Source organism: Vanellus vanellus (assembly GCF_965231255.1).
Source record: "Vanellus vanellus genome assembly, chromosome: 27".
NCBI lineage: Eukaryota > Metazoa > Chordata > Aves > Charadriiformes > Charadriidae > Vanellus > Vanellus vanellus.
In genome coordinates this window covers 1,764,641-1,792,202 of record NC_138932.1, presented here as the reverse complement: position 1 = coordinate 1,792,202, position 27,562 = coordinate 1,764,641, and the positions used below count along the sequence as shown (strand labels likewise).

Sequence of the window (27,562 nt, the reverse complement as noted above, 5' to 3'; positions counted from 1 at the left end):
GGGGGGGGCAGGGACCGGAGGGGGAGGACAGGGACCGGGGGGACCGGGGAGGGCCCCGGGGTGGGCGCGGGGGTGGCGGCATCACAGCCCGATCAGGCGGCGGAGCACCCGTCGCGTCCCGGACTACAAGTCACAGAGTCATTTGCGAGGCGGCCGGGCCGGGCCTGGCTTCTCCGGCCTCACCGGGGGTGCCCGGGGGCGGCGGGGCTGCCCAGCCCGCCCCAGTGAGCGGCAGCCGGAGCGCCGGGGCCCTGGGCCGGTCCGCCGCCCCGGGTCGGGGCTGTTCGCATGAGCCCCCCCCCCGCGCTGGCGGGGGCCGGGGCTGAGCGGGGCCGTCCCGCCATGGCGGCGGGGAGCGGGGCAGCGGCGGCCCCCGCCCGGGAGCACCGCCTGGAGCCCGGGGACACGCTGCCGGGGCTGGCGCTGCGCTACGGGGTGACGGTGAGCGGCCACGGGGGGCGGGGGGGGACGACGACATCCGGGGGGCCGTGGGGCGGGATCCCCAGGGCACGGGGGCAGGACGAGCCCGCGGTCCCCATGGGGCCATCCCTGTCCCCCTCCTGTCCCTGTCCCCATTCTGTCCGTCCCTCCTGTCCCCTGTCCCCATGCCATCGCTCTCCCCTCCTGTCACTGTCCCTACGGCTGTCCCCATCCCATTGCTGTCACACACCCCTGTCCTGTCCCCGTCCCGTCCTTATCTCTGTCCTCACCCCATCCCATCCCGGCCCTTGTCCCTGTCCCCATTCTTGTCCCCATCCCTGTCCCCGTCCCCATCTCTGTCCCCTCCTGTCCCTGTCCCTCTCCCCTGTCCCCTCATGTCCCCGTCCCTATCCCATCATTGTCTCCACCCTATCCGGTACCCCGTCCCTGTCCCCATCCCATCCTCATCTCTGTCCTCATCCTGTCCCTCTTCCCATCCTCATACTGTCCCCATTTTTGTCCCCATCCCACCCCCCTCCCCATCCCTGTCCCCTCCTGTCCCCATCCCGTCCCTGACAGATGGAGCAGATCAAGCGTGCCAACCGCCTCTACACCTCGGACACCATCTTCCTCAAGCCCACCCTCCTCATCCCCGCGCCGGCGGGACCCTGCCCCGAGGACGAGGACAAGGATGAGGACAAAGACGTGCCCGTTTCCTCAGGGGCCACCCTGGCCACCCCTGTCCCATCCCGCCATGACCTCTCAGCCACCGATTTCCTGCGGCAGCTCGACGCCGAGATTGGGCGCTCCAAGGCGGCGGCGGCACAACGGCTCAGCGCCGGTGGCACAGGGTGAGCGCACCCCTCCTGCCTCCCCTTTTGGGGTAAAACAGGGGCTTTTGGCTGCAGGGTGGGTGGGCAGGTGGCGGGGCCACCCCTCAGTGCCACCCCACTGTGTCCCCTGCAGCATAGCCAAGGCCGAAGGCACCCGGAGCACCGACACCAGCGGCCCACCAGCCCTCCGGGGCCCCCGGCTCGGCCCCCGGCCCCTCACCAGGACCCCACGGGCGGCCGCCCTCCGTGACGCCGAGGACGAGATCTTCACACTGTGATGCTGGGGACACCGGGCACGTGCCACTGTGACTCCCGCGCCATGACTGCCACCCACCCCGCGGTGACGGGGACACCAGGGCACCTCCAGCACCCAGCCCCGGCTGGGGGATACTGGAGGGGACATGGATTTTGGGGGGGGGTAACAGCGTCCCCTCCCTGTCTTCTTCGAGGGACCTTTCCTCCTGCACGGACAGCCAGCGCCTGGGTGCAGAGCCAGCCCTCTCGCAGGGCTACTGGGAGGTACTGGGAGGTACTGGGACAAGATTTACCAGCTGATGTTTTTCCTCTGGTTGTATTTATTTGTACGTCTTTGCTCTCGCGGGGGGGGTGGGGGCGGGGGACCTCCCAGCCCCCCCCGTGCCAGTGCCTGGACCCCCACGGGGATGGGGACGGTCACCCACCACCCTGAGAGCCTGTAAATAAAACCGAGCACTGTCACCCGGCTCTGCCTGTTTGTCACCCCTCGGGGACACCATCACACCCCCATGGGGACACGCTTACCCCCTTGGGAACATGGACCCCCCCCCGGGGACATGAATATCATGGACATGGTCACAGCCCTGGGGACACGATTAACTCAGCGGGAACACAGTCATTCCTCTTGGGGACACGGTCATGCCCTTGGGGACACGGTCATGCCCTTGGGGACATGGACACACCCCCCTGGGGATGCTGCCACCCCTTAGGAACACGATCAGCACCTTGGGGACACAGTCATGCCCCCGGGGCTGCGGGCACCCACTCGGGGACACCACCACCCCCCCCACACATGTCACCCAGGGGACCTAAGTGCCACACCACGCGGTGCCACCAGGTGTCACCCTGTGCCCGCGCCCCTGGGATCCCCCGGGACCCCCCCCCGGCACCTCAGGGGTCTCCAGCACCCCCAGGGCCACTCAGTCCCCCGGGATGTCCCCAGGGTCCCCTGTCCCATCCTCCCCCCCCCCCCCCCCAGCGGGTGCTGGTGACACATGGGGACCAGAACTTGCGTGACACCTGGAGGGGACATCCCCCCCCCAGTGCTCCCAGTAGCTCCCAGTGCCCCCCCCCCTCCCCCCGTGCACACGTGCGTGCAAATGGCCACACGCTGGTGGTGCAGGAGAGGTGATAAGTCCCCAGGCGTGGGGTGGGGTGGGGGGACACACGCAGGGGTGGCAGCCAGCCCTGTCGCACACGCGTGTGCAAGGCTCTCCGCACGCGGGGGTGGCCGTGCAACACACGTGTGCACCAACACGGGGGGGCTTGCACACGCGTGTGCACAGCCACGCCCCGGCGGGGGGGGTCCCCCCCGCCGGGGCGTGGCTGTGCACACGCGTGTGCAAGTCCCCCCCGGGACTGTGCCCACTCCCACGCGTGTGTTCACACGCGTGTGCAAACCCTTCCCCAGCCCTTGGGCAGCTAATGAGGATCATCTCATTAAGGGGAATTAACGCCTATCTATAGGGTGGCCTCGGGGGGGTGGGGGTGGGGGGGGAAGGTCCCGGGTGGGGGGTGTCCCACGGGGGTCCCCGGTCCCGCCCCCGGCCCCGCTCCGGCCGCCGGTCGGTCCCGGCCCGTTCCGGGGCGGAGTCGTTCGGGGCCGTTTCGGGACCGTTCGGGGCGTTCGGGACCGTTCGGGGAACGGAGCCGGTACCGAGCGCGGAGGGGGTCCGGGCGGGGGTTTGGGGGGTGTAGTCGGGGTGTTGGGGCGGGGTAGAGGGGGGGGTGTTGTCGGGGGGGTTCGTGGCAGGGTGGTTTTGGGGTGGTTTGGGGTGTTTTGGGGTGTAGAAGGGGTGTTGTGAGGGTGTTGGGGTGTTGACGGGGGGGAATTGGGGTGTTGGGGAGTGTCGGTGGGTTGTTGGGGGGGGGTGGGGGGGGTGTTGTTGGGGGGGTCCGTGGGGTGCTGTGGCAGGGTGGTTTTGGGGTGGTTTTGGGGTGGTTTTGGGGTGGTTTTGGGGCGTAGGTGGGGTGTTGTGAGGGTTTTGGGGTGCTGTGGCAGGGTGTTGGAGTGTTGGGGCAGGGTGGTTTGGGGGTGGTTTGGGGTGTATGGGGGGTGTTGGGGGGTGCTGTGGCGCTGTGCGGGTGTTGCGGGGCTATGGGTGTGCAGGGGGGGGGGGTGTCGTGCCCGGGGGGTGTCGGTGGGTGCGGGTGTGCGCACAGCCGTGCCCCGCTGCACACGCTTGTGCTGTGCGTGGTGTGCTGGAGCACTGGGAGCACTGGGGAGGGGGTATTGGGGATGTTGGGATGGGCACATCGGAGCAGGGGCACTGGGGAGAATGAAGTGGGGGCACTGGGAGCACTGGGAGGGGGGCACTGGGGACACTGGGAGGGTGGGGTAGAGGGAAGCTGGGATGGGAGCACTGGGACCACCGGCAGGAGAGTGCTGGGGGCACTGGGATACAGGGGACGCTGGGAGTGGGCACCAGGGACACTGAAATGGGAGCACTGGGACCACTAGGAGGGGGGCACTGGGGACACTGGGGTGGGGATACAGGGGTGCTGGGATGGCAGCACTGGGACCGCTGGGAGGAGAGTACTGGGGACACTGGGAGTGTGTCCCCGCTGTCCCCATGCTGCCCTATACCCCCCCCCCCCCGTGCCTCAGTTTCCCTGTGCTGAGATCAGCCCCTGGCAGCCCCGGGGGGGGGAGGGGTGTCACCCTCAGCCCCGTGTCCCCTCCGGGCGCCTGCGGCCATGGCGGGGGTCCCACCGCCCTTCGTCCTCCTCCTCCTCCTCCCCGGGGGGGCGGCGCACACCTTCCCACGGGACCTGGTGGCGCGCAGCACCGTGGGGCTGGCAGGTGAGTGGGGGGCTGCCGGGGGGGGGGTGGGTGTGTGTGTGTGACCGGGGACCTGGGGGGCCGGTGGGGGTGTCACCGCGTCCCCCATGTCCCCGCAGCCACCGCCGCCTACCCCCGCTTCGGTGGCCTCCGTGGGGACAACGTCACGGCGCAGCTCGGCCTCGACTTCCAGCACATGCTGCGCCTCAACCGCACGCTCCTCCTCGCCGCCCGGTGAGCGGGGCCGCGCTCGTGCAAGCTCGTGTGTGCTTCTGCACGCTTGTCTGCGCTCGTGCAAGCTCCTGCACGCTTGTACCTGCTACTCTGCGCTCCCGCGCGCTTACATGTGCTTGCCACGTTCGTGGCTTGTCCCCCCCCCCCTTTGTGTGCGTGTGCGTGCGTGTGCGTGCTTCTCTGTGCTCGTGCAAGCTCATCCCCCCTTTGTGTGCTCGTGCAAGGCTGTGCGCGCTTCTACACGCCTGTCTGTCCTTGTGTGTGCTTATACATGCTTCGTCTATGCTTGGGCACACTTGGGCACGCTTGTACACACTTGTTTGTGCTTGTGCAAGCTCATACGTGCTTGTGCGGGATTTGCACGTGCTTGTCTGTGCTTGTGCAAGCTCGTCCCCCCTTTGCGTGCTGGTGCAAGCTTGTGCACACTTGTACATGCTTCTCCGTGCTTCTGCAAGGTTGTACGTGCTTGTGTGTGCTTGTGCACGCTTGCGCGTGCTTGTGTGTGCTTGTGCACGCTTGCGCATGCTTGTGTGTGCTTGTCCATGCTTGGGCACACTCAGGCACACTTGCTTGTGCCCACTGCTGCGTGCTCGAGCCCGGTTGCGCCGCCTGTGCCCGCCGGAGCGTGTGCTCCTGCGCGCTTGTGCGTGCTTGTGCCCCCACGTTCCCTCCTGTGGCCCCGAGTGTGTCCCCACGGTCCCTTGTGCTTGCACGTAGCACGTGTCCCCGTGTCCCCTCGCACGTCCCTGTGCCCCTCGCACGCCCCCATGCCCCTCGCACGCTCACACCCTCCCCCCCCAGGGACCACATCTACGCCTTCGACCTGGGGCAGGACAAGGGGACGCTGTACCCTGAGCGGGTAAGGGGTGGTCGGGGCGGGGGGGACACACAACACGGGGAGGGTCGGGGGGGTGTCACCGTGCCCACCCCCCCGTCTCACCCCGCAGCACCTCACCTGGGAGACGCGGGACAGGGAGAACTGCGCCATGCGGGGCCGGCTGCAGGTACGGGGTATGGGGATACGGGGGTGTGGGGGTGTGGGGGTAGAGGGTATGGGGTATATAGGGGTACAGTGTATGGGGTTATGGGGTAAATGGGGTATAGGGGTGTGGGGGTACAGGGTGTGGGCTGTGTGGTGGGGCGGTACAGGGGTAGAAGGTATGGGGGAACATGCTATGGGGGTACAGGGGCACAGGGTAAGGGGTACAGGGTATGGGGGTACGGGGTATGGGGATATATAGGGGTACGGGGTATGGGGGTATGGGGTTAATGGGGTATAGGGGTGGGGGGATACGGGGTATGGTGTATATGGCGGGGGGGTACAAGGTATGGGGGTACATGCTGTGGGGGTACAGGGGTATAGGGTATGGGGGTACGGGGTATGGGGGTACATGGGGGGTGTGGGGTATGGGGGTGCGTGGGATGGGGGACAGAAGGGATGGGGGCAAACAGGGGACTCTGCGCGGGGGGAGGTGGTGACGTTGGGGCCCCCCATGTCCCCCCCGATGTCCCCACCTGCCCCCACGCAGGACGAGTGCCACAACTACATCAGGGTGCTGGTGCCCCGCGACGCCCGCACCCTCCTGGCCTGCGGCACCAACGCCTTCAGCCCCCTCTGCCGCACATACCAGGTGGGGGGAGCCCGGGGGGGGGTGGGTGTCACTGGGGGGGGGGGGGGGGGCTCAGTTCCCGCTGGGGAGTGTGGGGGGATGATAGGGGGGATGTCTCAGCCCTTGTGGGGGATATGGGAGGGGTGATGAGCAGGGGGGGTCTCAGCTCCTGATGGGGAACACGGGGTGGGTGATGAGTGGGGGGGGGTCTCAGCCCCCGCTGGGGAGTGGGATGGTGGTGGGTGTGATGAGTGTGGGGGGTCTCAGCCCCCGCTGGGGAGCACAGCAGGGAAGTGCCCAGAGGTGTGATGAGTGTGGGCGTCCTCAGCAGCTCCCCACCGGGGCTGGGGACAGTGAGGGGGTGTGGGGGGGGGAATGATGAGCAGGGGGGGGGTCTCAACCCCTCTCCCCCCCCAGGTGAGCAGCCTGGCGCAGGAGGGCGAGGAGGTGAGCGGTCAGGCCCGGTGCCCCTTCGACGCCAAGCAGAGCATCGTCGCCCTCTTCGTCGGTGGGTGCTGGAGGGGGAGGGGGGATGGGGGACACAGGGTCTCCAGGTTGGGGACAGGGCTGACGCTGGTGTGTCCCCCCCCAGACGGCAGCCTGTACTCCGCCACCGTGGCCGACTTCCAGGCGAGCGACGCGGTGATCTACCGCAGCCTCAGCCCCGGCCGCCCCCCCCTGCGCACCCTCAAGTACAGCTCCCGCTGGCTGCAGGGTACCCCAGTGTATGGGGGGGCCGGGGGGGGGGGGGATATGGGGCTGGGGATGGTGTGGGGGGGGTGACGGGGATGGGGCGGGGGGGTGGGTGCATATGGGCACGGGGTAGAGGGGTACAGGTATATGGGGGGGTGGGTAGAGGGTACGGTATATGGGGATGGCATAGAGGGGTACTGGTGTAGGGGGGGGTGATGGGGACAGGTGGGGGTGTGTAGGGGTAGGGGGGCATTAGGGTAGAGGGGTATGGGGGGGGCGGGGGTAGGTAGAGGGGTCTGGAGCTGTGGGGGACACAGGGGCTGGGTGTGGGGGTACAGGGCTGTGGGGCCATGGAGGGGGGGGGGGGCAGGGGAGAGGGTGAGCACAGGGGTAGGGGATGGGGACAGGAGTTGGTAGGGGGGCTGACGGCCCCCCCCTGCCACCCCCCAGAGCCCCACTTCATCCAGGCGCTGCCCTACGGCCCCTACGTCTACTTCTTCTTCAGGGAGGTCGCCGTGGAGCTCAGCGCCCTGGGCAAGGTGGGCGCGGGGACATGGTGGCACAGGGATGTGGAGGGGGGATGACACCCGGGTGCCCGTCCCCCTGGCATCATGGCGGGGGAGACCCCAGCGCCCCTCACCGGGGTGTCTGGCTGGGTGTTGGTGCCTCCCCGGGGTTGCTGCTGCCTGCGGGGGCTCCGGGCGGCAGCCCCACACGCAGGTGCCATTACCCCGGGGTGGCAGTGGTGGTGCCCGCGGGTCCCTGGGTGCCCGTGTCTGTGGGTCCCTGGGAGCTGACACCCATGGGTGCCCTTGTGCCGATGCCCGCGGGTCCCTGGGTGCTGACTCCCGCGGGTGCCGGCGCAGGTGGTGGTGGCACGGGTGGCACGGGTGTGCCGCAACGACCGCGGGGGCTCCCCACGGGTGCTGGAGCGGCGCTGGACGTCCTTCCTGAAGGTGCGGCTGCAGTGCGCCGTCCCCGGGGATGCCATCTTCTACTTCGACGTCCTGGAGGCGGTGACACCCCCCCGGGCCCTGCACGGGCGCCCCGCTGTCCTCGCCCTCTTCGGCACCCAGCCCAACAGGCATGGCGGTGGGGACGCAGGGACACGGTGACAGGGGGACATGGGGACACGGTCTCATGTGGGATGTGAGCGTGGGGACATGTTTGGCCAAGGGGACGTGGGGCAGGGGAGTGTGGCACGGGGGGACATGGGGATACAGGAGATGGGGGACATGGGATGGACTCACAGGGGGACACGGGGACACAGTGGGACAGGACATAGGGACACAGACACTGGGGAACAGGGCTTGGGGACACAGTGGGGACCGACAGGGACACAGAGGGGCTCTGGCCAAACCAAGGCTGATCTGGCGGTGCCACCCCCCGCCACCACCGCAGCATCCCCGGCTCGGCCGTCTGCGCCTTCTACCTGGCGGACATGGAACGGGCGTTCGAGGGACCCTTCACTGAGCCCCGCGGTGCCGCCGGCACCTGGACACCGGTGCCAGAGGACAGGGTGCCCCGGCCCAGGTACCCGCCAGCACCCGGACACCTGGGTGTCCCCCCCCCGGGCTGCGGTGGCCACCCAGGCGCCCAGGTCCCCACCACCGGCTGTGCCACAGGCCGGGCTGCTGTGCCGGGATGGGACCGGCCGCCGGCATCGTCACCTCTGGGGACTTCCCCGACGAGACGTTGGCCTTCGCCAAGGAGCACCCGCTGCTGCACGGCGCCGTGGCACCCGCCGGCGGGCGGCCCCTCTTCACCCGCACCGGCACCAGGTGAGCCCCGGGGGGGACGGGGTGGCCTTGGGGACACCTCGGGGACAGGGTGGCTTCGGGGCTTGTGTGAGGCTTGTGGGGGGTGAGGAGGGCCCTCAAGGGTGCACGAGGGGCGTGCGAGGCCACGCGTGGGTGTGCAAGACCCAGGTGCAAGGGTCCCATGCGAGGGTGTGCAAAGCCCCAGTGCATGGCAGGGTGAAGCCCTGGTGTGAGGGTGTGCAAGGCCCCGGTGCGAGGGCGTGCGAGCGGCCGCAGAGCCGCGTGCGAGGCCCCGTGCGAGGCGGGTGCGAGGGTGCGCTGGGCGCAGGCTGACGCAGCTGGCAGTGGACACGGGCGCGGGGCCGCGGGGGAACCAGACCGTGCTCTTCCTGGGCGCCGAGGACGGGCGGGTGCTGAAGGTCCTGGCAGCCACGCGGCACCACGAGGCCACCCGGGACCCCGGTGGCACTCCAGCACCCGGTGACAGCCGGGAGCCCGGTGACACTGGGGACACCGGCTCGGAGACGCTGCTGCTGGAGGAGATCAGCCTCTACGACCCCGGGCGGTGAGTGCCAGGCGCTGGGTGACCAGGGCTGGGGGTGCTGGGGGGCACCTGGGGGCGGTGGGTGCTGGGCGGCTCGTGGGCACCGTGGGGCCATGAGTGTTGGGGGGCTCATGGGTGCTGGTGGGTGCTGGGAGGCAGTGCGCACTGATGGGTGCAGTGGTAGCGGGGGTGCCGTGCAGGTGTTGGGGGGGCCACGCAGGTGCCACGGGGCACTGCTGGGTGCTGGGGGGTGCATATGGGTGATGGGGGGTCATGCGGGTACTGTCAGGTGCTGAGGGATGTTCTGGGGCCACGCGGGTGCCACGTGGTGCTGGTGGGAGCTGCAGGGTGCCGGTGGGTGCTGCGGGGCACTGGCAGGCGCTGTGGGGTGCTGCAGGGCTGTGGGTGCAGTGACGACGGGTGCTGTGGGGGGTGCAGGTGCCGGGGGCCGCGGGACGCCAGCCGGGTGCTGGGGCTGGAGCTGCACCTTCCGGGCCGGGAGCTCTACGTGGCCTTCGCCGGGTGCCTGGTGCGGCTGCCCCTGAGTCGCTGCGCCCGCCACGGCGCCTGCCGGAGGTGAGCGGGGGCGTGCGAGGGCACGGGAGTGTGCAAGGGTGTGGAGTGTGCAATGGCACGGAGTGAGCAAGAGCAGAAGGATGTGCAAGGGCACAGACGGGCATGGGGTGGGCATAGTGGCAGGAGGGCATGGAGGGCAGAGAGATGTGAGAGCACAGGGGCGTGCGAAGGCACAGGAGTGTGCAAGCATGTGGAGTGTGCAAGGGCATGGAGTGCACAAGAGCACGAGGATGTGCAAGGGCACAGACGGGCATGGGGTGGGCATGGCGGCACAAGGGCATGAAGGGCACGGAGACGAGTGAGAGCACAGGGGCGTGCAAGGGCGTGCGAGGGCACCGGGATGTGCGACGGCAGCTCCGGCACATGGCCACCTGTGTCCCCCTGCGCAGGAGCTGCCTGGCCGCCCGTGACCCCTACTGCGTCTGGCTGCCCCCCGGGGGCTGCGTCCCCTTCTCTGAGGACCTCCCGTAAGCGTCCCCCGCAGGGGCATTCCCTGGGGGCTCTCCCCCCCACCGCCGCGATCCCCTGGGTCCCTTCCTCATGGGGTGGGGACACTGGGGACAGTGGGTGATGTCTTTCCCTGTGTGTGCTCCAGGAGCAGCTTCGAGCAGGACATGGAGGGATCCCCCGGGATCACTGGGACCTGCCAAGGTGAAGGGGGACATGAGGGGACATTGGGGACATGGGAATATTCAGGGACATTGAAGGTCACCATTGGCACTTCTGGGGACATGAGGTCACGGAGGGATGCAGGTGGCCCCAGGGGCGACACTGGCGGCTGCAGGACACGTGGGTGACACCGGAGGATGTGGAGGGGTCCAGGGGACACTGGTGGCCTGGCCTGACCCCACTCTGCTCTCACAGATGTGCCAGCTGCCGGGGACAGTGACGGGGACAGGGACAGGGACTTGGCCCATGGTCAGTGACACCCATCTGTCTTCCCCGGACACTCACTGGGAGGGACCCTGGGGACCGGGGGGGGACATGGGAGGGACCCAGGGACTAGGAGGGACCCCTGGGATGGGAGTGACCTCGGGGGTGGGGGGACCCCAGGGATAGGAGAGAGGGACCCCAAGGACTGGGGAGGGACCTTGGGGATGTGGGGGGACCCCAGGGGTGAGAGAGGGACCCCGGGGACAGGAGAGGGACCTCAGAGGTGGAAGAAGGACCCTGGGCACCAGGAGGGACCCCAGGGACAGGAGAAAGACCTTGGGTGGGGGGACCCCAGGGACCAGGAAGGGACCCCGGGGAGGGGAGAGGGACCCCAGGGGTGGGAGATGGACCCTGGGGGGGCTGGGGCAGGGTCTGGGCCCCCCACCCGTGCATTGGGCTGACGGGTGCTCCCACAGGGGTGCGTCAGGCCGGGCCGGGGGCCACGGCGACGGTGCCTGTGCCGGTGCTGGTGGGCTGCGTGCTGGGCGCCTTCGTGCTGGGTGCCCTGGCCACCGGGCTGCTGGCAGCCTGCTGCCGCCGCCCCACTGTCCCCAAGGGAACCCCGGAGCCCCCCGCCGCCCCGCGGCCCCCGGCCCCGCCACCCGTCCCTCGCCTCTACCCCCAGCTGCCGCCCCAGGGAGGGGCCGGGGGCCTGCGGGACTCCCCGGAGCTGCCCACCCCCGAGGCCACCCCGCAGCCACCCACCAAGATGCCCCGGGAGCGGGTCACCCATCTCGGCACTCCGGGGTGCCCGGAGCCCCCCGGCCCAGGACCCCCCAGCAAGGCCACCCTGGAGGAGCTGCTGCAGCGGCTGCACGGGGCGGGGGGCTCGGGGTGGCCGGTGACCCCCCCAGGCTCCGGGTCCTTCGCCAACCGGGTGCAGCCGGGTGCCCCTTTCGCCAGCCTCCCCCCGGCCCCCCGCGACGGGGCACCCCGGCGGCTGGACGTGCCCCCTGACAGCCCCCCACCACCCCGGCGACCCCTGGCACAGAGACACTCGCTTGGGGGGACAGCGTCCAGACCGCCCGGCCTGGCGCGGGGGCTCACCCGCATGTACTCACTGGGGGCCCCGGGGGGGCCACCCTGGGGTCCCCGGCCTGGCACCCTCGAGCGCTCCCTCTCCATGAAGCCCCCGGTGCTGCCCAAGCCCCTGCTGGTGCCAGCAGCCCCCGGCCAGCCCTGAGCCCCTGCTGGGGACACAGGGACGTCCCTGTCCCCATGGGACAACCCTGCTGCAGCTGGCGGGGGGCCCTGAGCCATCCCCTGTCCTGGGTGGCAGAGTCCCCCTGCCCCAGCTCCATGCCCTGAGCCATGAGGGTCCCCAGGCTGACCCTCACCAGGGTGACGAGGGTCCCCGTTTCCAGCTCAGGGTGGCAAGGGTCTCCATGTCCCCATGCTGGCCCCCACCGGGGTCATGAGGGTCCCCATGTCCTTGAGCCACCTCGTCCCCCTGCCCAGGGTGACAGGATCCTCATGTCCCAGCCCAGGGTGAGGAGGGTCCCCATTTTCCAGGGCTTTTTTTTGTTTGTTTTTTGATCCTTTCTAATTTATTTGCTGCTTTGGGGGTCATTGGAGCCGCAGTCCCCCCCCAGGCCACCAGGAAGGGCATGGGGACACAGTGGCTCTCCATGCCAGAGCTCAGCTCGTCCTACCATGTAGGACCAGGGCTTGGCCCACACCGGCCGTGGCAATTAAATACATGGTCGCTCCCACAGCAGTGCCCGTCTGGCTCTGTCCAGGGTGAGGAGGGAACAAGGGTGGGGTGGGACAAAGGCGGAGGGAAGGTGCCACCAGGCCCTGAGCCCAGCTCAGGGACAGGGTGGAGGTCCAGCGTGGGGTGTCCCCACAGGGAGGGTGGCACACGAGACACCAGGGGACATGAAGGGGTTGGCAATGCGAAGGGGTAACACCGAGGGTAAGGGAAAGCTGCTGACTGAGGTCGTGGTATTTTATTAAGAAACATAGTACAAAAAAAAAAAAAGTATAAACGTTTAAATTTCCACATTTCCAGACATTTACCCTCGGTGGAAAGGGGGCCCAAGCCCCCAGCTCCTCAGCCCAGGGCTAACGGGGGGAGGTAAGGGACCTGCCGCCATGAAGCGACAATTTATGCTGCGATAAATACGCCGGCGCCGCGCCTGGCACGGGGGACACAATCTGATAAAGGCGGGATTAAAGAAATAATCAGATTTGGCACCAAGAGCCGCCCCGCAGGCGAAGGGTCGGGCCAAGGGGGGGACAGGCAGGGAAGGCCCCGGGGTCCCACGCCACCCTCAGCCGAACACCCAGGGTCCGTAATTCCCCTTCGCGGCTGTCTGGAGAGGATTTAGGTGGCATTTCCATGACCTGCGCTCATCCCCACCGGATTTACAACGCCCTGCTTCCGATTTGGGATAACGGGAACTGGTTTGAGCTGGTTACTGTGAACAAGAGGGAAATACAGTCTAATCAAACCCAAACCAGTTCCATTAATGCTGCGCCACCTCCTTCACCGAGCAGAAACCCCACACCTTCCTTTTAAGACCTCAACTTCTGCACCAGCATCCCCGGGAAGGGAAGCGAGCTGGGATTCTCCTGCCTGCAGGACTGAGGGCAGCTGCCATGCCAGGCTGGCAGCGGAGGGCAGCGTGCCCACTCGCCTTGCTAAGAGCCGAGCCTGGAAAATGAGGGGCTGTTTCGCCTCTCCTGACCCAGCGCCCCATGGGATGGCGTGGGCCAGAAAAGGCCTGACGCGGCAGAGCGCGGCCCCGATCGCCGTGGGAGGCCATTCACCCGCTGACAACGGCCCGGCTGACCACGCAGCCTGCAGAAACCGCTGGTCTTGGCTTAAAAAGCTCCAACTCCTCCGTGGAGGAGCCGAGGATGCAGCCGGGTTGAAATTCTTTCTAAATGCTGGGCGGAGATCAAATTCTCCTCTTCTTTGTTCAGACCCCATACACGAGTTACTTCTAAAAATAAAACTAACGTGTGATCCCCCCCCGGCAAAGCAGTGAGAACAGTGTCAGCTGTATTTGTTCCGACTCCACAAACCAAACGCTGTCACCGTGAGCACCATGGACTTGGGGTTTTTTTTCCTTCTCTTCTGAAGGGGAAGTTTGTTTCCCAGCTGAAGGGACTTTTTGGCAAAACCGACCCTTTTCAGGGGAAGGATGGAAGTTAAGTGAGAATCGCAGTGCTGTCAGAGGCACAACACAGTGTTTATACCCGCTCCAGCTGCCCAGCTCTTCAAATTTACAAATAATAAGCACAAATTTCAGGCAAAACATAAAAGCCAAAGTTGACAGCATCCCTTTACATCCGTAAACGCTTCCTGGTATTAGAATCTGCCTGGATTTGCTTTAACACCGTCTCCAACCCTCCAGCGCGCATTTTTAGTTCAAACACACCCAAACTGTGGATGGTCTGGGGAACAAAAGACAATAACGCTTGCTCGAAGTCAGCGAGGAAACGTCGAAGTAATCAATAACCAGGAACAGAGTCTCTCCAAATATTCATTCATAAAAAATAATTATTAAAGCCTTCTTCAAGACATATTTTGGAAAAAAAAATTTAAAAAGTCTTATTTATAAATATAGCTACACTGGTTATAAATAAATGCACTTAGGTTCTCCAAACTCAGCAAGTCTCAGGAAGCCTTTACAGCACAAGTCACACAAACCTCCCGCTCCAACTGCTGGCGGGTGAACCCAGCCGGCGAAACGCGGTGAAGCCTCGCCGGAGTCAGGGATTCAGCATACCCCACCTTCCCATCAGCCACCGGGAACTGACCGATTTTAGGACAAAAATCAGTTTCCTCTTGGGGTGAGAAATTCCTTCAGAGCTGGGACCATATGTTCATACCTTTATGAACTCGTTAGTCCATATTATGTCTCTGACATAATGATATGGCTGATCTATCGGCAAAGAAACATTAAAGGCAATACCTGAACCAAGAGAAAACCGTATTATCTGGACACGCTTGGAAATAACAGGGAAAAATGCAACGCAAGAACCATGAAATTGAATTATTACCTTGAATGCTGCCAACGGTTAAAAATGAGGACAAAAAAAAAAAAAAAAACCAACCCCCAAACCAACCGACTGTGGGCCAGAAGAGCTGGATTTTTATCTTGCGAGAAGCTACTCTCAGAGCAGGCCGGCTGCTAGTGCCTCGGCACTGCACGTCACTCCTCGCCCTTAAAACCTTTCCGCGGCTGACAGCACAGCTTGTGTGATGGTATTTTTCTAAACTGCACTTGATAATTTCTCGTTATCAAGCCCCACATGATAACTCGGGGTGCTTCCAGTCAGTCCCCCACTGTCTTGATCCCCCCAGTTGACTGCACGGAATGGATCCCTGCAGGAAACAGGCCTGCAGAGAGTCAAAAAAGCCCGAACATTTCAGTAACAAGATCAGCTGTTTGTTAAAAAAGGTTTTAGTATCTTTAAAAATAAAACCTTAGTAAAAAAAAGAAAAAAAAAAAAAAGTGATATATGTATCTCCAGAGCCAACTCGACTCCCAGGCTGTCTTGCAGCAACCGCCGTATGTATGGCTTTGCATATGTGATCAGTTAACGCTTCCGTTCAGCACAGAAGTGTCAAATCGAACATTTTGACTAAAAATCATAAAACCGAGGAGGAATTTTTGTGATCCCTTTGGATAGTTAAGGGGTCTGACGAAGGACCCCCTCAGAGCGTGGTATTCCCTGACAGCGTGCAATGCTTCGGCTGAGACATCCAGCCCGGCCTTCGCTCTTGCATTGAAGGTTGTCTCAATCAGAAAGACTCGTGGTTTTGGAAGAAAAAGATTCTGTAATTTGCTTTCTGGCTGAGAGGGGAAATCCCCTCCGCAACTTTGAAGATTTTAAAACAACACCCCAAGAGACAACTCTTTCTGAAGGTGCAGATCCGGTCACTCGGCTTCGCAGAGGGCACGAACACCTCAGGTTACTGAGGAAAGTCCGTCTGCAGCGCTGCCCTTTCCAGGCAGCCCAGAGCTCAGACTAGCTGCTTTGGCAATGAGGTATTTCTTTCCTCAGCAATGCAGGTATTGACGTCACCAAATAAGCCGTCAGGTCACTCGCTGTGCTAAAATTTTGTTAAAAAGCTTCCAATCTCTCAAGGTCAAGCTTTCAAAGCACCTTTGGGCACCGCGCTGATGCAGAGTTATGCTGCGAGCAGCTGGAGAAGCTCCTGCCCCTGGTGATGGGGCGGCTTTGACAACAGCCCTCTGCTCTCAACGCTGCTTGCCAACAGCACCTTATTTAACAAAAAAAACAAAAAAGAAAAAAAAAAGTTATTTTCCTTTACAAAACCCACTCAATCATGGCGGATTAAGAGGTTACAGTTTCCACAACAATATCAGTTGGCTGATCTGTTTCCAGCACGGCCAGCACGGATTCCTTGATGTCTTCTGAGGTCACGACAAGTGGGTCAGCCTCGGTGACCTCTTGGAGTACCGTCACCTCGGCTCCGTTGGGCTGCTGCCTCACCATGGCTGCCAGCTTCAGCCGGTACTCCTCTGCCTCTTGCTCCTTCTTCATGAGCTGGCTGCGATATTCCTGAGCCTTCCGGTTCGCCTCTTGCAACTGCTGCTGTAGCACTTCCCTTTCATTGTTGTCCTACAGAAAACAAAAGTTGAGAGAGCCCACGATGGAGGCCCAACCTGCGACACGAAGGAAAGAGGGTGCGCATGCACTCCAGCAGTTACCAGTTACAAAATGCTCTATGGCAGCACTAAAAACGTGCTTGGGTTGAGTTCTGTTCAACTGGCTTGCTCATCACAGAGGCAACAGGGACACCAGGAGGCACAAACTGGCTGGTAGGTGTCCCACAGCGTGCAGGGGGGCGCGCTGGGAAGTTAGGCGTGATCTCACTGCCATGAAATTCAAAAGTTGGAAGCAGGCGTAACCAAGATGCAAGAAAAATAAAGAGGTATTAGCGCTGAAAAGTTGAGAGGCAATCAAGAAAAACGTTCCTCCTCCCAACAGAGGGTGATGGGAGAGTCTTTCCTGCTGCTTTCTGAAGAGCTGCGACTTGCCTTACACCCAGCCCATATGTTGTGCTTCTACAGGAAATCCTGAATAATCTCAGTAAACCACCACGATTCATCTAAAAACCCTGAGCTACGCCTTCAGCCCAGGCAGAATGGCCACAAGTGATTTAGCCGGCTCTTTTCCTCCTACCTATCCTCAACCGAGCATTGCTCCTCTCAGCCGCTCATGTGTTCATTGCTAACGCAGAAGCATGGGCAGGAAGAGCAGGGAGCCTCCGCGAAGGGTTTGTTAGACATCCCCGGGCTCAGCCAAGCAGGGTGCAGCTCGTTTCTGTTCTGAGATGGCTTTGGCAGACCAGGAGCCCGACATCCTCAGCAGAGCAGAGAAACACTCAGGAGATGACGGCAATCAAAGTTACAAGCAGAAGTATCTACCTTGTCTTCCTTTGAGTCATCTACATTTTGTTCCACTTTTTGCTTCTTGGCCAGCGGCTTTTCTTCCTCTTCTGCGTCATCTTTGTCTTCAGTAACATTCTCTTCTGCAACCTGACCAGCAGGTACAGTTAAAACTGAAAAATTAAAAGGTGACAAATTATACAGTGTGAGACATGCTTTTGCACAGATGTTTCCCGAAAGGCTTCTCCAAAGTCAATGCATCGGCATGGTTCTGGAGAAAAAGACGAAACCTGTGGATCCGCGGTGCCTAAGTCTTCCCAGAGAGGAGAGAAACGCTGGACTGGGTTTCCAGTTTTCTTTAGTTAGGCCTCCGAAATAGTCAAGTGTTTCACCACAACGGGGCTGACAGAATCCAAAGTCAAAGATTTGCATCTTAGAAAACATATGAGGTGAAAACTATCATTCTGATGCCTCAGTAATGCAATTAATGGCCGAGACAGGCTAAGCAAGAGGAATAGAAAGCTCTTCTCGAAAATTCCCAGTACACAGCCCCAGCGGCTAAGCTCTGAATCAGCTTTAAGTGTATGCAAGAGCTGCAAATACTCCAGAGAACAAACACATTTTAAATCTGCAAACATGGGTTTTCACTTTGGGAAGCCAGTAGCAAGAATCTGTCCAACCAAGGAGGAGAAAAGCACCACGTGTGCTGCTGAAGGTAGCGCCACCTAAACAGTTCTCCCTTTGTCTTCCTCAGACTCAGAATGGGTTACAAGCCAGGAATTATTTGTAGTAATTTGGCAAACAATTCTGAATAATTAACAGCTTTAGAAAATTGCTTTTCACTTGTTAAGTCTAAACAGACAGAACTGATGTAACCCATCTCACATTGTAGCACTGTATGCATGTTACAGGAGAGCTGCTCTGCCTCCTAATCCTCTTTTTCTACACCAATGTTAATCCAAATAATAGAGTATCCCTAGGACATGCTAAAAGAATTGTCGGTAGTAGGCAAGGCTGATGAATTACATCCCTTGAGGAAACGCAAATTCACTGTACGAGCGCTCTGGAGCTCTGCCCTGCTTTACTGAACACGATTTACATTTGCCTTGTAAAATTGATAGATTATATTGCCCTCGGCAATATAACTGGAGTTATGGGAGGAAAAGGTGTATTTAAGCTGATATTAATGGCCTAATGTTAAGTTTTGTAAGAACGATGGAGTGATTGCTAAAGGGAACAGGTTGCAGTTTCATCAGTCGAGTAATTTACTCCCAGACCAGGAAGTTCGCCACAAGCTAAAGGAATCATCTTTGCCTGACTCCCACAGAGAGAGCGGCTACCTTGGCATTTCTCCTCCCGCAGCCTTCTACTGAAGGTGCTTGGTTTTAATGCAAAGACCAAAATACTGAAGCGTAGCAGCGTGAATTAAGCTACAAACAAGTCGCTGGCAAGCTTTCCCGCTTATGTAAGTCACACAGACATTTTAACCCCTCCTGAAGCCCAGCAGGCAGGCACAGACCTGTTACACCACAGCGCTGACAACCAGATCACACCAGCCGTCGGCCTTGCGGGACTCGACGGGGTCCACAGGCAGCAGTTATTTTGTTCGTTTTGACGTTAATCCTCAGCGCTGCCTTCCGAGTTCAGCTCCTGCTTACCTTGCTGTCCATCTTGCATGGTTAGGATGAAGGGCTGGCTGAGGCCGCTGGTGGGGACTGCTGTTTGCAGGCTGCTCAGGGGAACTCCGTCTGTCACAATGGCGATGACGCGCTGCCCTCCACTGCCAACCACTTGTTGAATGGCAGAATCGACAGAATTTGCTTCCACTATTTCCTCCGTCTTACCTTAGGAAATAAAGCAAGTGCCAAAAAAAAGAGTCAGCGTTTCCTTCTCTCTTCCTTGAATAGAAACTGAAGTCTAGTGAAAAAGCTCAAGTACGCAGCTTGAGACTCCTGGGATGCCTGCTCACAAAAAACAATCTGGAAATACAGTCAGTCTCAGTAGGGGAAGGAAAATAAAATCCACTACACCTTAGCAAAACAAGTGTTCTAGAGTAAACCCAGCATTTTTTGTGTAAATTACTAAGTACTAGCACACAAGCATAAATGAAAAAGCCTGGAGCTGGAGGCAGCTGTTGAGCAGACCTGGCTCTGCAAAGCTTCCGTGATCCTTCCCTCAGCTCTAACGAAGACAAACTACACGCAAAAAACTCTTTGTGCCTCAACAGCCCCATCCACAGAAGCGCAGCCAAAGCAACCATGAGGAGGCTATTTAGTCTGGCCGGCTGACCGCGGCCCGGTTCAACTCCCTGGGATGCTTTTGTGTGACTTACATCTTGCCCAAATAATCAGGATTGCAAACCCTCAGCTGCATCCTGCTCCCAGCAAACGCTGCAAGCGCAGGAAACAGAGGGGACCTGACCTGCTACGTGCGCTCTGGGTGCCAGAGGAAAACACTCGAGCGCCGCAGGTCAAGGAGTCAGTGGTGTGGCACCAGCAGCTTAAAGAAGTCAAATTGCTCCTGTCTAGATTCTAGAAAAAACGCCTAGCTTTGAGGAAAATAAATGAATTCCAAGGTGAAATGATTATATAAACTTTAACTTTATCAACTTTCTAAATCTGAAGTTAATTAAAGGTCAAACATTACATTCTACAAACATACCATGAAAGATCACAAAAAAAAAAAACCCCGAACACAAAAAACGCCCAAACCTTTCCGTAAGAAGTTACCAGAGCCTCAAGAGGCTCAAACATTTTGAGTAACAACATTTTACAGCAAACTGGGGACAGAAAACATTTCAGACAATTTCCTTCTTAAACAAATACTTATCTACGTTTATATATTAAAGTAAACTCATGTTCTGGAGCATTGGTTTTTGGTTTTGGTTGTTTTGTTTTGTTTTTTTTTTTTAATATAACTTATATAACTGTTAAAGCACATAAAGACCAATGTGCTCTGATATCAGAGTCAGACATGCTGGTTAATAAAAATGAAGTTACTTCTATTGGTAACAGTTGCTGTTTTTTTTAATTAAGTTTGAACTGGGATTAAATAAATAAATAAACAAACCACCCCCTGCTTCACAAATACTTTTTGCCATCTCTTCCTTACCCTGAAAGAAGGAAAATTCACTACCAGACCTTAAATTTCCTCCAATTTCCTGGCAAGACACTTGCTAGAACTACATAAATTTGAATCAGCATCTGGCCAGTTTCCCCTACCTGTGTCTCTGTTTGAGTTGGAAAGCAGTGCCGACACTTCAGCGAGGGCTGCAAGCGCGGCAAGCACGGAGGGGGCTGAATTGGAAAACTGTGAGTCACCTGCTTGGGAAAGATGAGGGCGAACTGAAGGACTACCAGGACCTGCCATATCTAAACAGCAAATACAGAATGCAACTGTTTTGTCATCTGGAGAACAGGACATCAGCTATGAAGTGTTTTCTGGGCTCCTAATGGAGAAAGGGAGGTGGTACAGATCATTTTTCATGAGAGGTGCCTCGAACTGTAAAAAGGGCTTTGATACTACTTTAGAACAGACTGTACCCACTCCAAATATTTTATGATAATTTCAATCAAATTCCAAGCAAGTATCTCATTAAGTTTTTTCTGAACCCCATAACAAAATGAACAGCAAATGTGAACCGATATGCTCCAGCTTTATTGTAAGAACTACAGAAAGGCAGGCTGTCTGCCGAGCTACTTGGCATGCTGAGCTCCGACCTGGAGACGTGGTCGGCTTTTCAAGATGCAGCCGCGCTGCCTGATGACACTCCCAGACGCGCTGGAGTCTGACTGCTGTAATGTTGTGCAGAGCAGTTGCTAAACACGTAATTACTTGGCTTCACATCATACTGAAGCTTTCAAAAACTGCAAAACTTACAGAATATATTAAACTCATTGGCTATCATGAGAAAATTACGGCACCCAAGTTCTTCCTCAGTTGGGGAAGTCTCCAAGTCCAGTCTTCACCACTGCTTCACAGACGAAACGTTTCAGCACAAGTCAGTTAACAGAGCCTTGTGCTCAAATGCAGGAATTGGCTATGTATACCACTTGATTTCAAGGTACTGGGCAGGCAGGTCCTTTCTTCCTCCCCTCTCATGGTTAGCGAGGGAAAGAACACGGTTACTGCAATGGGGTATTGATTTGAACAAGATAAACAAACCTTCTCGGTTCCAAAAAACAATGTTTCTTCCTCCAATTGACTATAGTAGTTCCTATTCAAAGGCAGACTTAATAAGAATGGAACAGGAAATTAACTAAACGGGCGCAAACTCAGTGCATATAACCCACAATTCCTCTTAAAAAAAAAAAAAAAAAGATCCTGTACCTCATTGCCAGCACAGATAAATAGATTATAAGCACACAAAGGGAAGTTCATCTAAAGTTCCCCTGCCTTAACCCTTCCAACACATTTTCCTCTTTCTCACTGGCTCCTGATTTTGCAAAGGTTATCAAAGGACTTATTTTCAAAGAATGACGCTTTCAGAAGGCCATGGGCTGGGCACGTGAAAACCCCGTGGGCCTAGGATCTGTTTTCAGCAGTTTGTTACCAGATTTCTTCCAACCATCTAAAGATACTTATTCCCACCTAAAAACTTTTTCAATAAGGGAAGACATAAGGAATTTAGGAGAGGTAAGAAAAATTATTAGCTGCAAGTGCTAAATAAGGGATTTTCATTATAATGAAGGCACAGTTGCTGATGCCCTCTTGTGGGAAATGAGCAAAAACCTCCTGACGTGGCCTAGAGCAGGAGACACTGGCTATTTTCACGCTGACTAGCTACTACTGACATTTGAAGCGTCATGGGGGGAAAAACCCAGGGTATTTTAGTCCAGTCACACATGGACAATAAGCCACTGCTGTGCTACGGCACTGAAAAAGGCGATTACACTGCAGGACATACAAGGAGAGGGGCGGTGAGAGATGAGGATTTACAAGTCCAGTGCCAAGAGCTCATCCACACACCCTGGATGGATTCAAGGGACTCAGGGCGACCGGCTTGATTAGCCCAGCAAAACAAAGGCAGAGAGGGGATAGGACAAATTTCCACATCAAAGGGACAGAGGCATGGAAAAACCTGGCAGGAGCGTCACCCAGGGTACAAAAACCCCAAGTTTTATGCCCCTTTGAGTTTGCAGAATATCCTTGACTGAAGATCATGTGCACCAGTCACACTGCATCTTCCTCACAGGTGGAAAAGTAATGCTTTAGGTCATTTTTCCCCTTCTAAATTAGGGTTTGCCCGTGCCTCAAAGCTGCAAGCAGCCCTGAAAGCTTTGAGAGCAAATCTGGAACGTTGCTGAAGTTGCTGTGGCCAGAGAGGTCTGGGTGGGACTGCAGAACGTCAGTATCCGGGATTTTAAATGCACTCTCTAGCTAATAAACAAACATTCACGCATGTGAACAGTCCCACTATCCAAAGAATTACTCACATGCAGAAGTGTTTGCAGGATGAGGCCAAATAGCTTCACAAAACTTGTATTTAGTAGCCTCCAGACTGAAAAGAAACAATGGTTTGGATTTCCCCAAATACAGAAAATTCACTTTAAGAGTCATTACAAAAACTCGAATTACACAAAAACAATTTCCACTCAGCCTTAAGTTAAAAGCGTTTTCCCCACCGAAATAAGGCTCACAGAACAATGAGAAACCTAATTATTTCCATCTAACATGTGGGACAGAAGAAATACGGAGTAAGCTACATACCCCGCAGACCTGCTTATTCCGCAATTTTCTTACTCAACATTTATATATAGCAAAACACTCACTCAACTCTTGTAGCCAGTAAAGAACAAAGCAAACCGTTCCCCAACCGCTCCGCAGTGCTCAGGATTTGGCACAGGCAATAATTCTCATTATTGCTCTGTTGCAATCAGCCAAGTTCACTTTCTCAAGTTCTGCCGCTTTTAAGAGACCTGGAGCAGCCCCACAGCTGAGCTCAGCAGAGCTTGGCTACTTCCAGTGGAACCACCTTTATTTACATCAGCTAGAAATCTGCTTTGTTACCTTCGACAGCAAAAATATTCTGGGGCAGGAAACGGTAGCTGGGTGTGTTTGGCTGTATTTCTCTTTTCTTCTACTAAATGACCATCTGCCCTCTACTGGTAAGCAGTCTCAGGAACTTTTTTCAAGACTTTCCCACTCAAGGTCACATAAAACCTTACCTGAGGTTGTTTTGGCATTTGTTGAAGAGACGAGACTAGCAAGATTGAGAACTTCCCCTGGCGTAAGGATAAATGGTGAGGTGAGGGTCACAGTGTTGGTGATGGGATCTGTTCTCTCTGGGTGAGTGTTTACCTGATTCTGCATTGCTTCCTAGGAAAGAGACTGGGGTCAGGCATACATTCCTCACGTTTTCTGTGGTAAACAGCATGTAGCATCCTTGAAACATTTTAGAGGCAGATTATTTCTCTCTGCAGCACGTCAGGGACACCAGTGCAAAAGCTGTGCCAACACTGCCACCTCAACTTGGCAATTTACACTATGACTGCACAAGAGGCATGGCAATAAAACCCCATCACCCACTGAGTCCTAGCAGGCACGCACTGGTTGATCCAGAAACTAAGCAAACCTCATCCACCTCCATATTTCTAGTTCTCTCTGCAAACAGAAAACGATCCCACCAGACATAGCAGGATCCCTCTCACTCTCATGCAGTCACAGCTATGGGTCAGAGAATTACCAACAAGTTTCTCCCTTCTCAGCCTACCTGCAGCATCACCAGAGTCTCTGGATTGTTCTTGTCCAAAGCAATATCAAAAGCCGACTTGTCAAACTTGCTGAAAGCATGGACATCAGCTCCGTATTTGATGAGCAGCTCCACGACGTCTCGGTGGTTGTGCTCTGTCGCCCAGTGCAAAGCAGTCATCTTCAGCATGTCCTTGGCATTTACATCAGCTCCGTTCTGAAAGAAAGCAGCCTTATTTGTCTGCACACTGTCTCCTCTCAATGTCTTAAAGGCAGTGCCTGCGCTAGCATTTAAACAGGGACACCAACACTTCACTCCAAGGGTGATTTAGACCAGCCTTAAAGTTAGACCTAATTTACTATACTTACTCTAATTAGCAGTTCTACAATATGAGTGTGTCCATCAGCTGCAGCCATGTGTAGCGGTGTTCGATCCACTTTTGTTCGGGCATCTCTGCTAACGCCAGCTCGAAGCAGCACTTCTGCTGTCGAATAGTGGCCGTATTGGGCAGCGAGGTGAAGAGGCGATGTCCCAAGCTGCGTGTTAATTTAGAAGAATTACTGCTGGTTCACAGCAAGAGAGGACAGGCACAGTAATCACCAGATGTATGTCCAGCAGTAACTAAAATGACAAAGTTTCTTCAAGAAATTAGTTTAACCTGTTTTTTTCTCCACTCAGAAATAGGGGGCTGCACATCCAATAGTTTTCCCAACAAACATTAAACTTCTTAGGGATCTTTACGTTATCTGGTAACTTGAAGATCAAACATGCTTTTACTTTCTCCGCTGTGCCATCCACTTATCACTGAGCTTCTTTTCCAAACCACAGCAGAACAGCTCTGCCATTTCTATATCATGACAGGTAATTTCAGTGCTGTTTAGAAAAGGGCAGTATCACAATACCCCTAGGCTCTGCTACCTCTTGATACAGTTAATTCCTTCATCTCGCAAAGCTATGAATGAAAGCACTGATGAATTAGGAAACAAAGACAACTGGTGATGGAAAGTGGCTCCCGATAGCTTATGCGTTATGATCTGGTTCTCTTTTTATCCAACTGTTATTCCTCAGTTTCATTAAAGCTTTTATTTCCTTTCCAACCCAGGGTGGCCTGGTTTGTTTTCAGGGTTTTGTTCTTTTAAGGAAACAAAAAAAACAACCCAGCACAAAAACAAACTAATCAAGGATGAGTTTCTCAATTGACAGAGTTTAACCAATTAAAGGATTCTTAAAAGAACTTCCTGTTACTGAGAGGTTTAACAGTTCTTCCAATTTGACTTGACTCATCATTTGTCTCAGCTGTGCGGAACTGCACTTCTCAAAGCATTGGCCCCTGTACACATTGCTATTCAGGACAGCATGGTACTTGTGGTTGTGCTCTTGTGTGTGAGGCACATATCAACCTTTACACAAACATCAATTCCTCTTTGCCTGAGGAAGGTCTTGGTTTTTGAAGTGCTTCATCTGGAATCTGCTCCATCACAGAAATCCAGAGAAGCATTATCTGCCAATCCACGCTCTGGTTTTACTGTTCCCATTTCCATTTGTATCCTTCAGGTTCAGCCCTGAGGAGCACACACGCAACCTGTTTCACACAGAAAAACAACGTCTATTCCCCCAACGTACCCAGTCAGTGGTGAAGGGCGCACCACTTGCCATCAGCTTTCGCACTTCGTCATCTTCGCCTTTGCGAGCTGCTTCTAGCAACCTCTTCCCTAGGTCCACTAAGGACATCTTCATACATGGGAAGAAGTATTTGCCGAAAGCTGCTTTAAAAGGTGGGAGCAAGAAACGGAAAATAAAACAAAAAGCAGTGAGGCAGACATTTTAAAAGCGCTGTACACCTATGGCCCATCTGGACACACCATCCTCCCACACAGAACTAGGCCCAACACAACCAATAAACAGGCATAAATATTTATCATATTTTTCAGTTCTGTGCCCTGAACCATCAAGAAAAGACAGAACACAGGGTCAAACACCACAAGCCACCAGAGCTCCTGCAAAATCCTGCTTACCTCAACAGCGCCTTGCACGGACACAAAGACTTGCCCATGTGGATCCAGTTCCAAGAGCAAAACCTGTAAAAGCAACAGCAAAGCTGTTCACAACATCATTTTGATTTTTAAAGCATTTTAAGAACACAATTTAATCTCCGAGATGCTCTCTGACCCCAGCGCTAGCAACTAAGCATGGGGAAACCATCCCTGTTGGCTGCTGGTACAGGGTAAAACAAACCTTGGTAACTCCAGTGACTTGTTCAAGGTCATAAAAGCAGCAGAACCCAAAAGCTGTGCTCAACATCCTGGACAACAGTGTCTCTATTTATTCCAAGCTACTTAAAGCATAGCATAACTATGGCAGTAGCGAGCTATAGCATTTTCCTCAGCGATAGGGTTACGCTGGTACACTAGTCCTATCAAAGACTGACTTTAAAGTCTATCCATTAACTCATGTACAATGTTCAGCAAGAGGCTACAAATGAACTTCTGTGCGAATGGGCACTGTGCCACCTTGCAACACAGCGACTCCACCAGCACCGAGGCCCTCGACTGATCAATTTCCTTCAGTTGCCGTTCCATGAAATAGTTGGAAAGCTCCCTTTCTTTCTTTCTTTCTTATTTCTTGCCCTTTCAAGAGAAACATCCCGCCCTGTCCTCAGCGACCACTAGCACCAGCGACCACTAGCACAAACTCTTCAAAGTAAAGCCAAAGAGCAAACCTCACCCCTAAATCTCACCAGGACACACTGCCCACATCATCCCCCTCCACAAACTCATTTCACTTTATAATTTGAACTTATCACTTTTTCTGAGCATGCAGTTATTATGTACACCACCTGAAGCTTGGAAGTCAAAAGCCCAGAGCAGTTACTCAGTTTACTCTGCAATCAGGACTGCGGATGCAGTTACGATGCATGTGTCTGACCGCCACAACCCCTCTACCCTTCAGGACTTTCCAGTTTGGGTTTCTTTTTCCCCTTTCTCACTTCTTGTGGGACAGAGAATATTTTTTAAGTGCTCCTTTTCATCGCCCACGTTGAAAACACTTGCATGCTTTCCGGGCATGAACTCTGCATTCACAAAGTTAACTGCCAGCTTATATTTGCGAGACTGGAGTTTACCACTCTGGGTGTGTTTGGAAAAGAAGGGAGAAGCTGGATCATTAACACAAAGCATCAGATTTTCTCCTCGTGTTAAACTAAACCTTTACCACTTATTAATTATTTGGACGCCTCTCCTTGCATTCCTGCTCTCTTCTCAGCTGGATGCTTTCAGGGAGGATTTAAGTCTGAGAGTCTGAGGCTCCCTCTTTTTTTTTTTTTTTAAGTTATTTACAGTGCTCGCAGCTTGGACAACAGTTGACAACTCCTCTGTCTCCCCTTCGCTGCATTTCAGCAGGAAAAGGAACGTGCACGCTTCTCAAACCCCCTAAACCTCCCTCGGAACAGCCGGTGTGGGGTTGGCTCTGCAGACCTGCCTCAAGACCCCCCAAAAAATTCCCCTCCCACCTTGTTGGAGACAGGACTCCCTTTCCCCTCCCCTGACAGAGACCCCCCAAGGCTCCCCCTGAGAGGGCCCTGTCCTCTCACCACCCCCCGGGATTGGGACCCCCCTCAGGGCCCCTCCTGCTCCCCCCGATGCCACCCCCAAAACACCCCCGCGAAGGGGGGCAGCCTGTTCCCACCCCCTCCAAACCGGCCCCCAGCACTGCTCCTTCACGGGGGTCTCCCCTCACTCCCCCCGACCCCTTCCCTCAAGGGGAGTCTCCCCTCACTCCCCCGACCCCTTCCCTCAGGGCGTCCCCCCCGCCGCCCCCGGCCCCACTCACGCGGCGGCTCGGGCCCCCCCCAGGCACGCGGC

General features: G+C 56.9%; 3 protein-coding genes across 4 annotated transcripts; 2 read left to right on the top strand and 1 right to left on the bottom strand.

Moving 5' to 3' along the window:
* Positions 1 to 237: 237 nt before the first annotated feature.
* LYSMD1 (LysM domain containing 1) lies at positions 238 to 1,970 on the top strand. Its single transcript, XM_082496273.1, has 3 exons — positions 238 to 441; positions 1,000 to 1,271; positions 1,387 to 1,970. Exons 1-3 carry the CDS (start codon positions 289 to 291, stop codon positions 1,529 to 1,531), a joined length of 570 nt encoding a protein of 189 aa, XP_082352399.1. The 5' UTR covers positions 238 to 288; the 3' UTR covers positions 1,532 to 1,970.
* A 1,108-nt stretch (positions 1,971 to 3,078) lies between these two features.
* SEMA6C (semaphorin 6C) lies at positions 3,079 to 12,352 on the top strand. 2 transcript variants are annotated; one of them, XM_082496245.1, is made up of 18 exons: positions 3,079 to 3,161; positions 4,147 to 4,311; positions 4,410 to 4,524; positions 5,326 to 5,383; positions 5,472 to 5,528; positions 6,054 to 6,155; positions 6,552 to 6,642; positions 6,727 to 6,849; positions 7,278 to 7,366; positions 7,694 to 7,911; positions 8,229 to 8,360; positions 8,453 to 8,608; positions 8,916 to 9,152; positions 9,570 to 9,707; positions 10,097 to 10,174; positions 10,303 to 10,358; positions 10,572 to 10,625; positions 11,057 to 12,352. In XM_082496245.1, exons 2-18 carry the CDS (start codon positions 4,206 to 4,208, stop codon positions 11,821 to 11,823), a joined length of 2,577 nt encoding a protein of 858 aa, XP_082352371.1. In that variant the 5' UTR covers positions 3,079 to 3,161; positions 4,147 to 4,205; the 3' UTR covers positions 11,824 to 12,352. The 2 variants fall into 2 exon arrangements, with proteins under 2 accessions (XP_082352371.1, XP_082352370.1); XM_082496244.1 differs by lacking the exons at positions 3,079 to 3,161; positions 4,410 to 4,524 and having other exon boundaries at positions 3,999 to 4,311.
* Positions 12,353 to 13,816: 1,464 nt separating this feature from the next.
* GABPB2 (GA binding protein transcription factor subunit beta 2) lies at positions 13,817 to 27,547 on the bottom strand. The gene is made up of 9 exons (XM_082496284.1): positions 27,531 to 27,547; positions 25,718 to 25,780; positions 25,326 to 25,465; positions 24,071 to 24,238; positions 23,724 to 23,918; positions 23,179 to 23,329; positions 18,670 to 18,855; positions 17,051 to 17,184; positions 13,817 to 16,241 (listed from the first exon to the last, which is right to left on the bottom strand). The coding sequence occupies exons 3-9, from the start codon at positions 25,437 to 25,439 to the stop codon at positions 15,954 to 15,956; spliced, it is 1,236 nt and encodes a 411-aa protein (XP_082352410.1). The 5' UTR covers positions 25,440 to 25,465; positions 25,718 to 25,780; positions 27,531 to 27,547; the 3' UTR covers positions 13,817 to 15,953.
* Between the last annotated feature and the right edge of the window lie 15 nt (positions 27,548 to 27,562).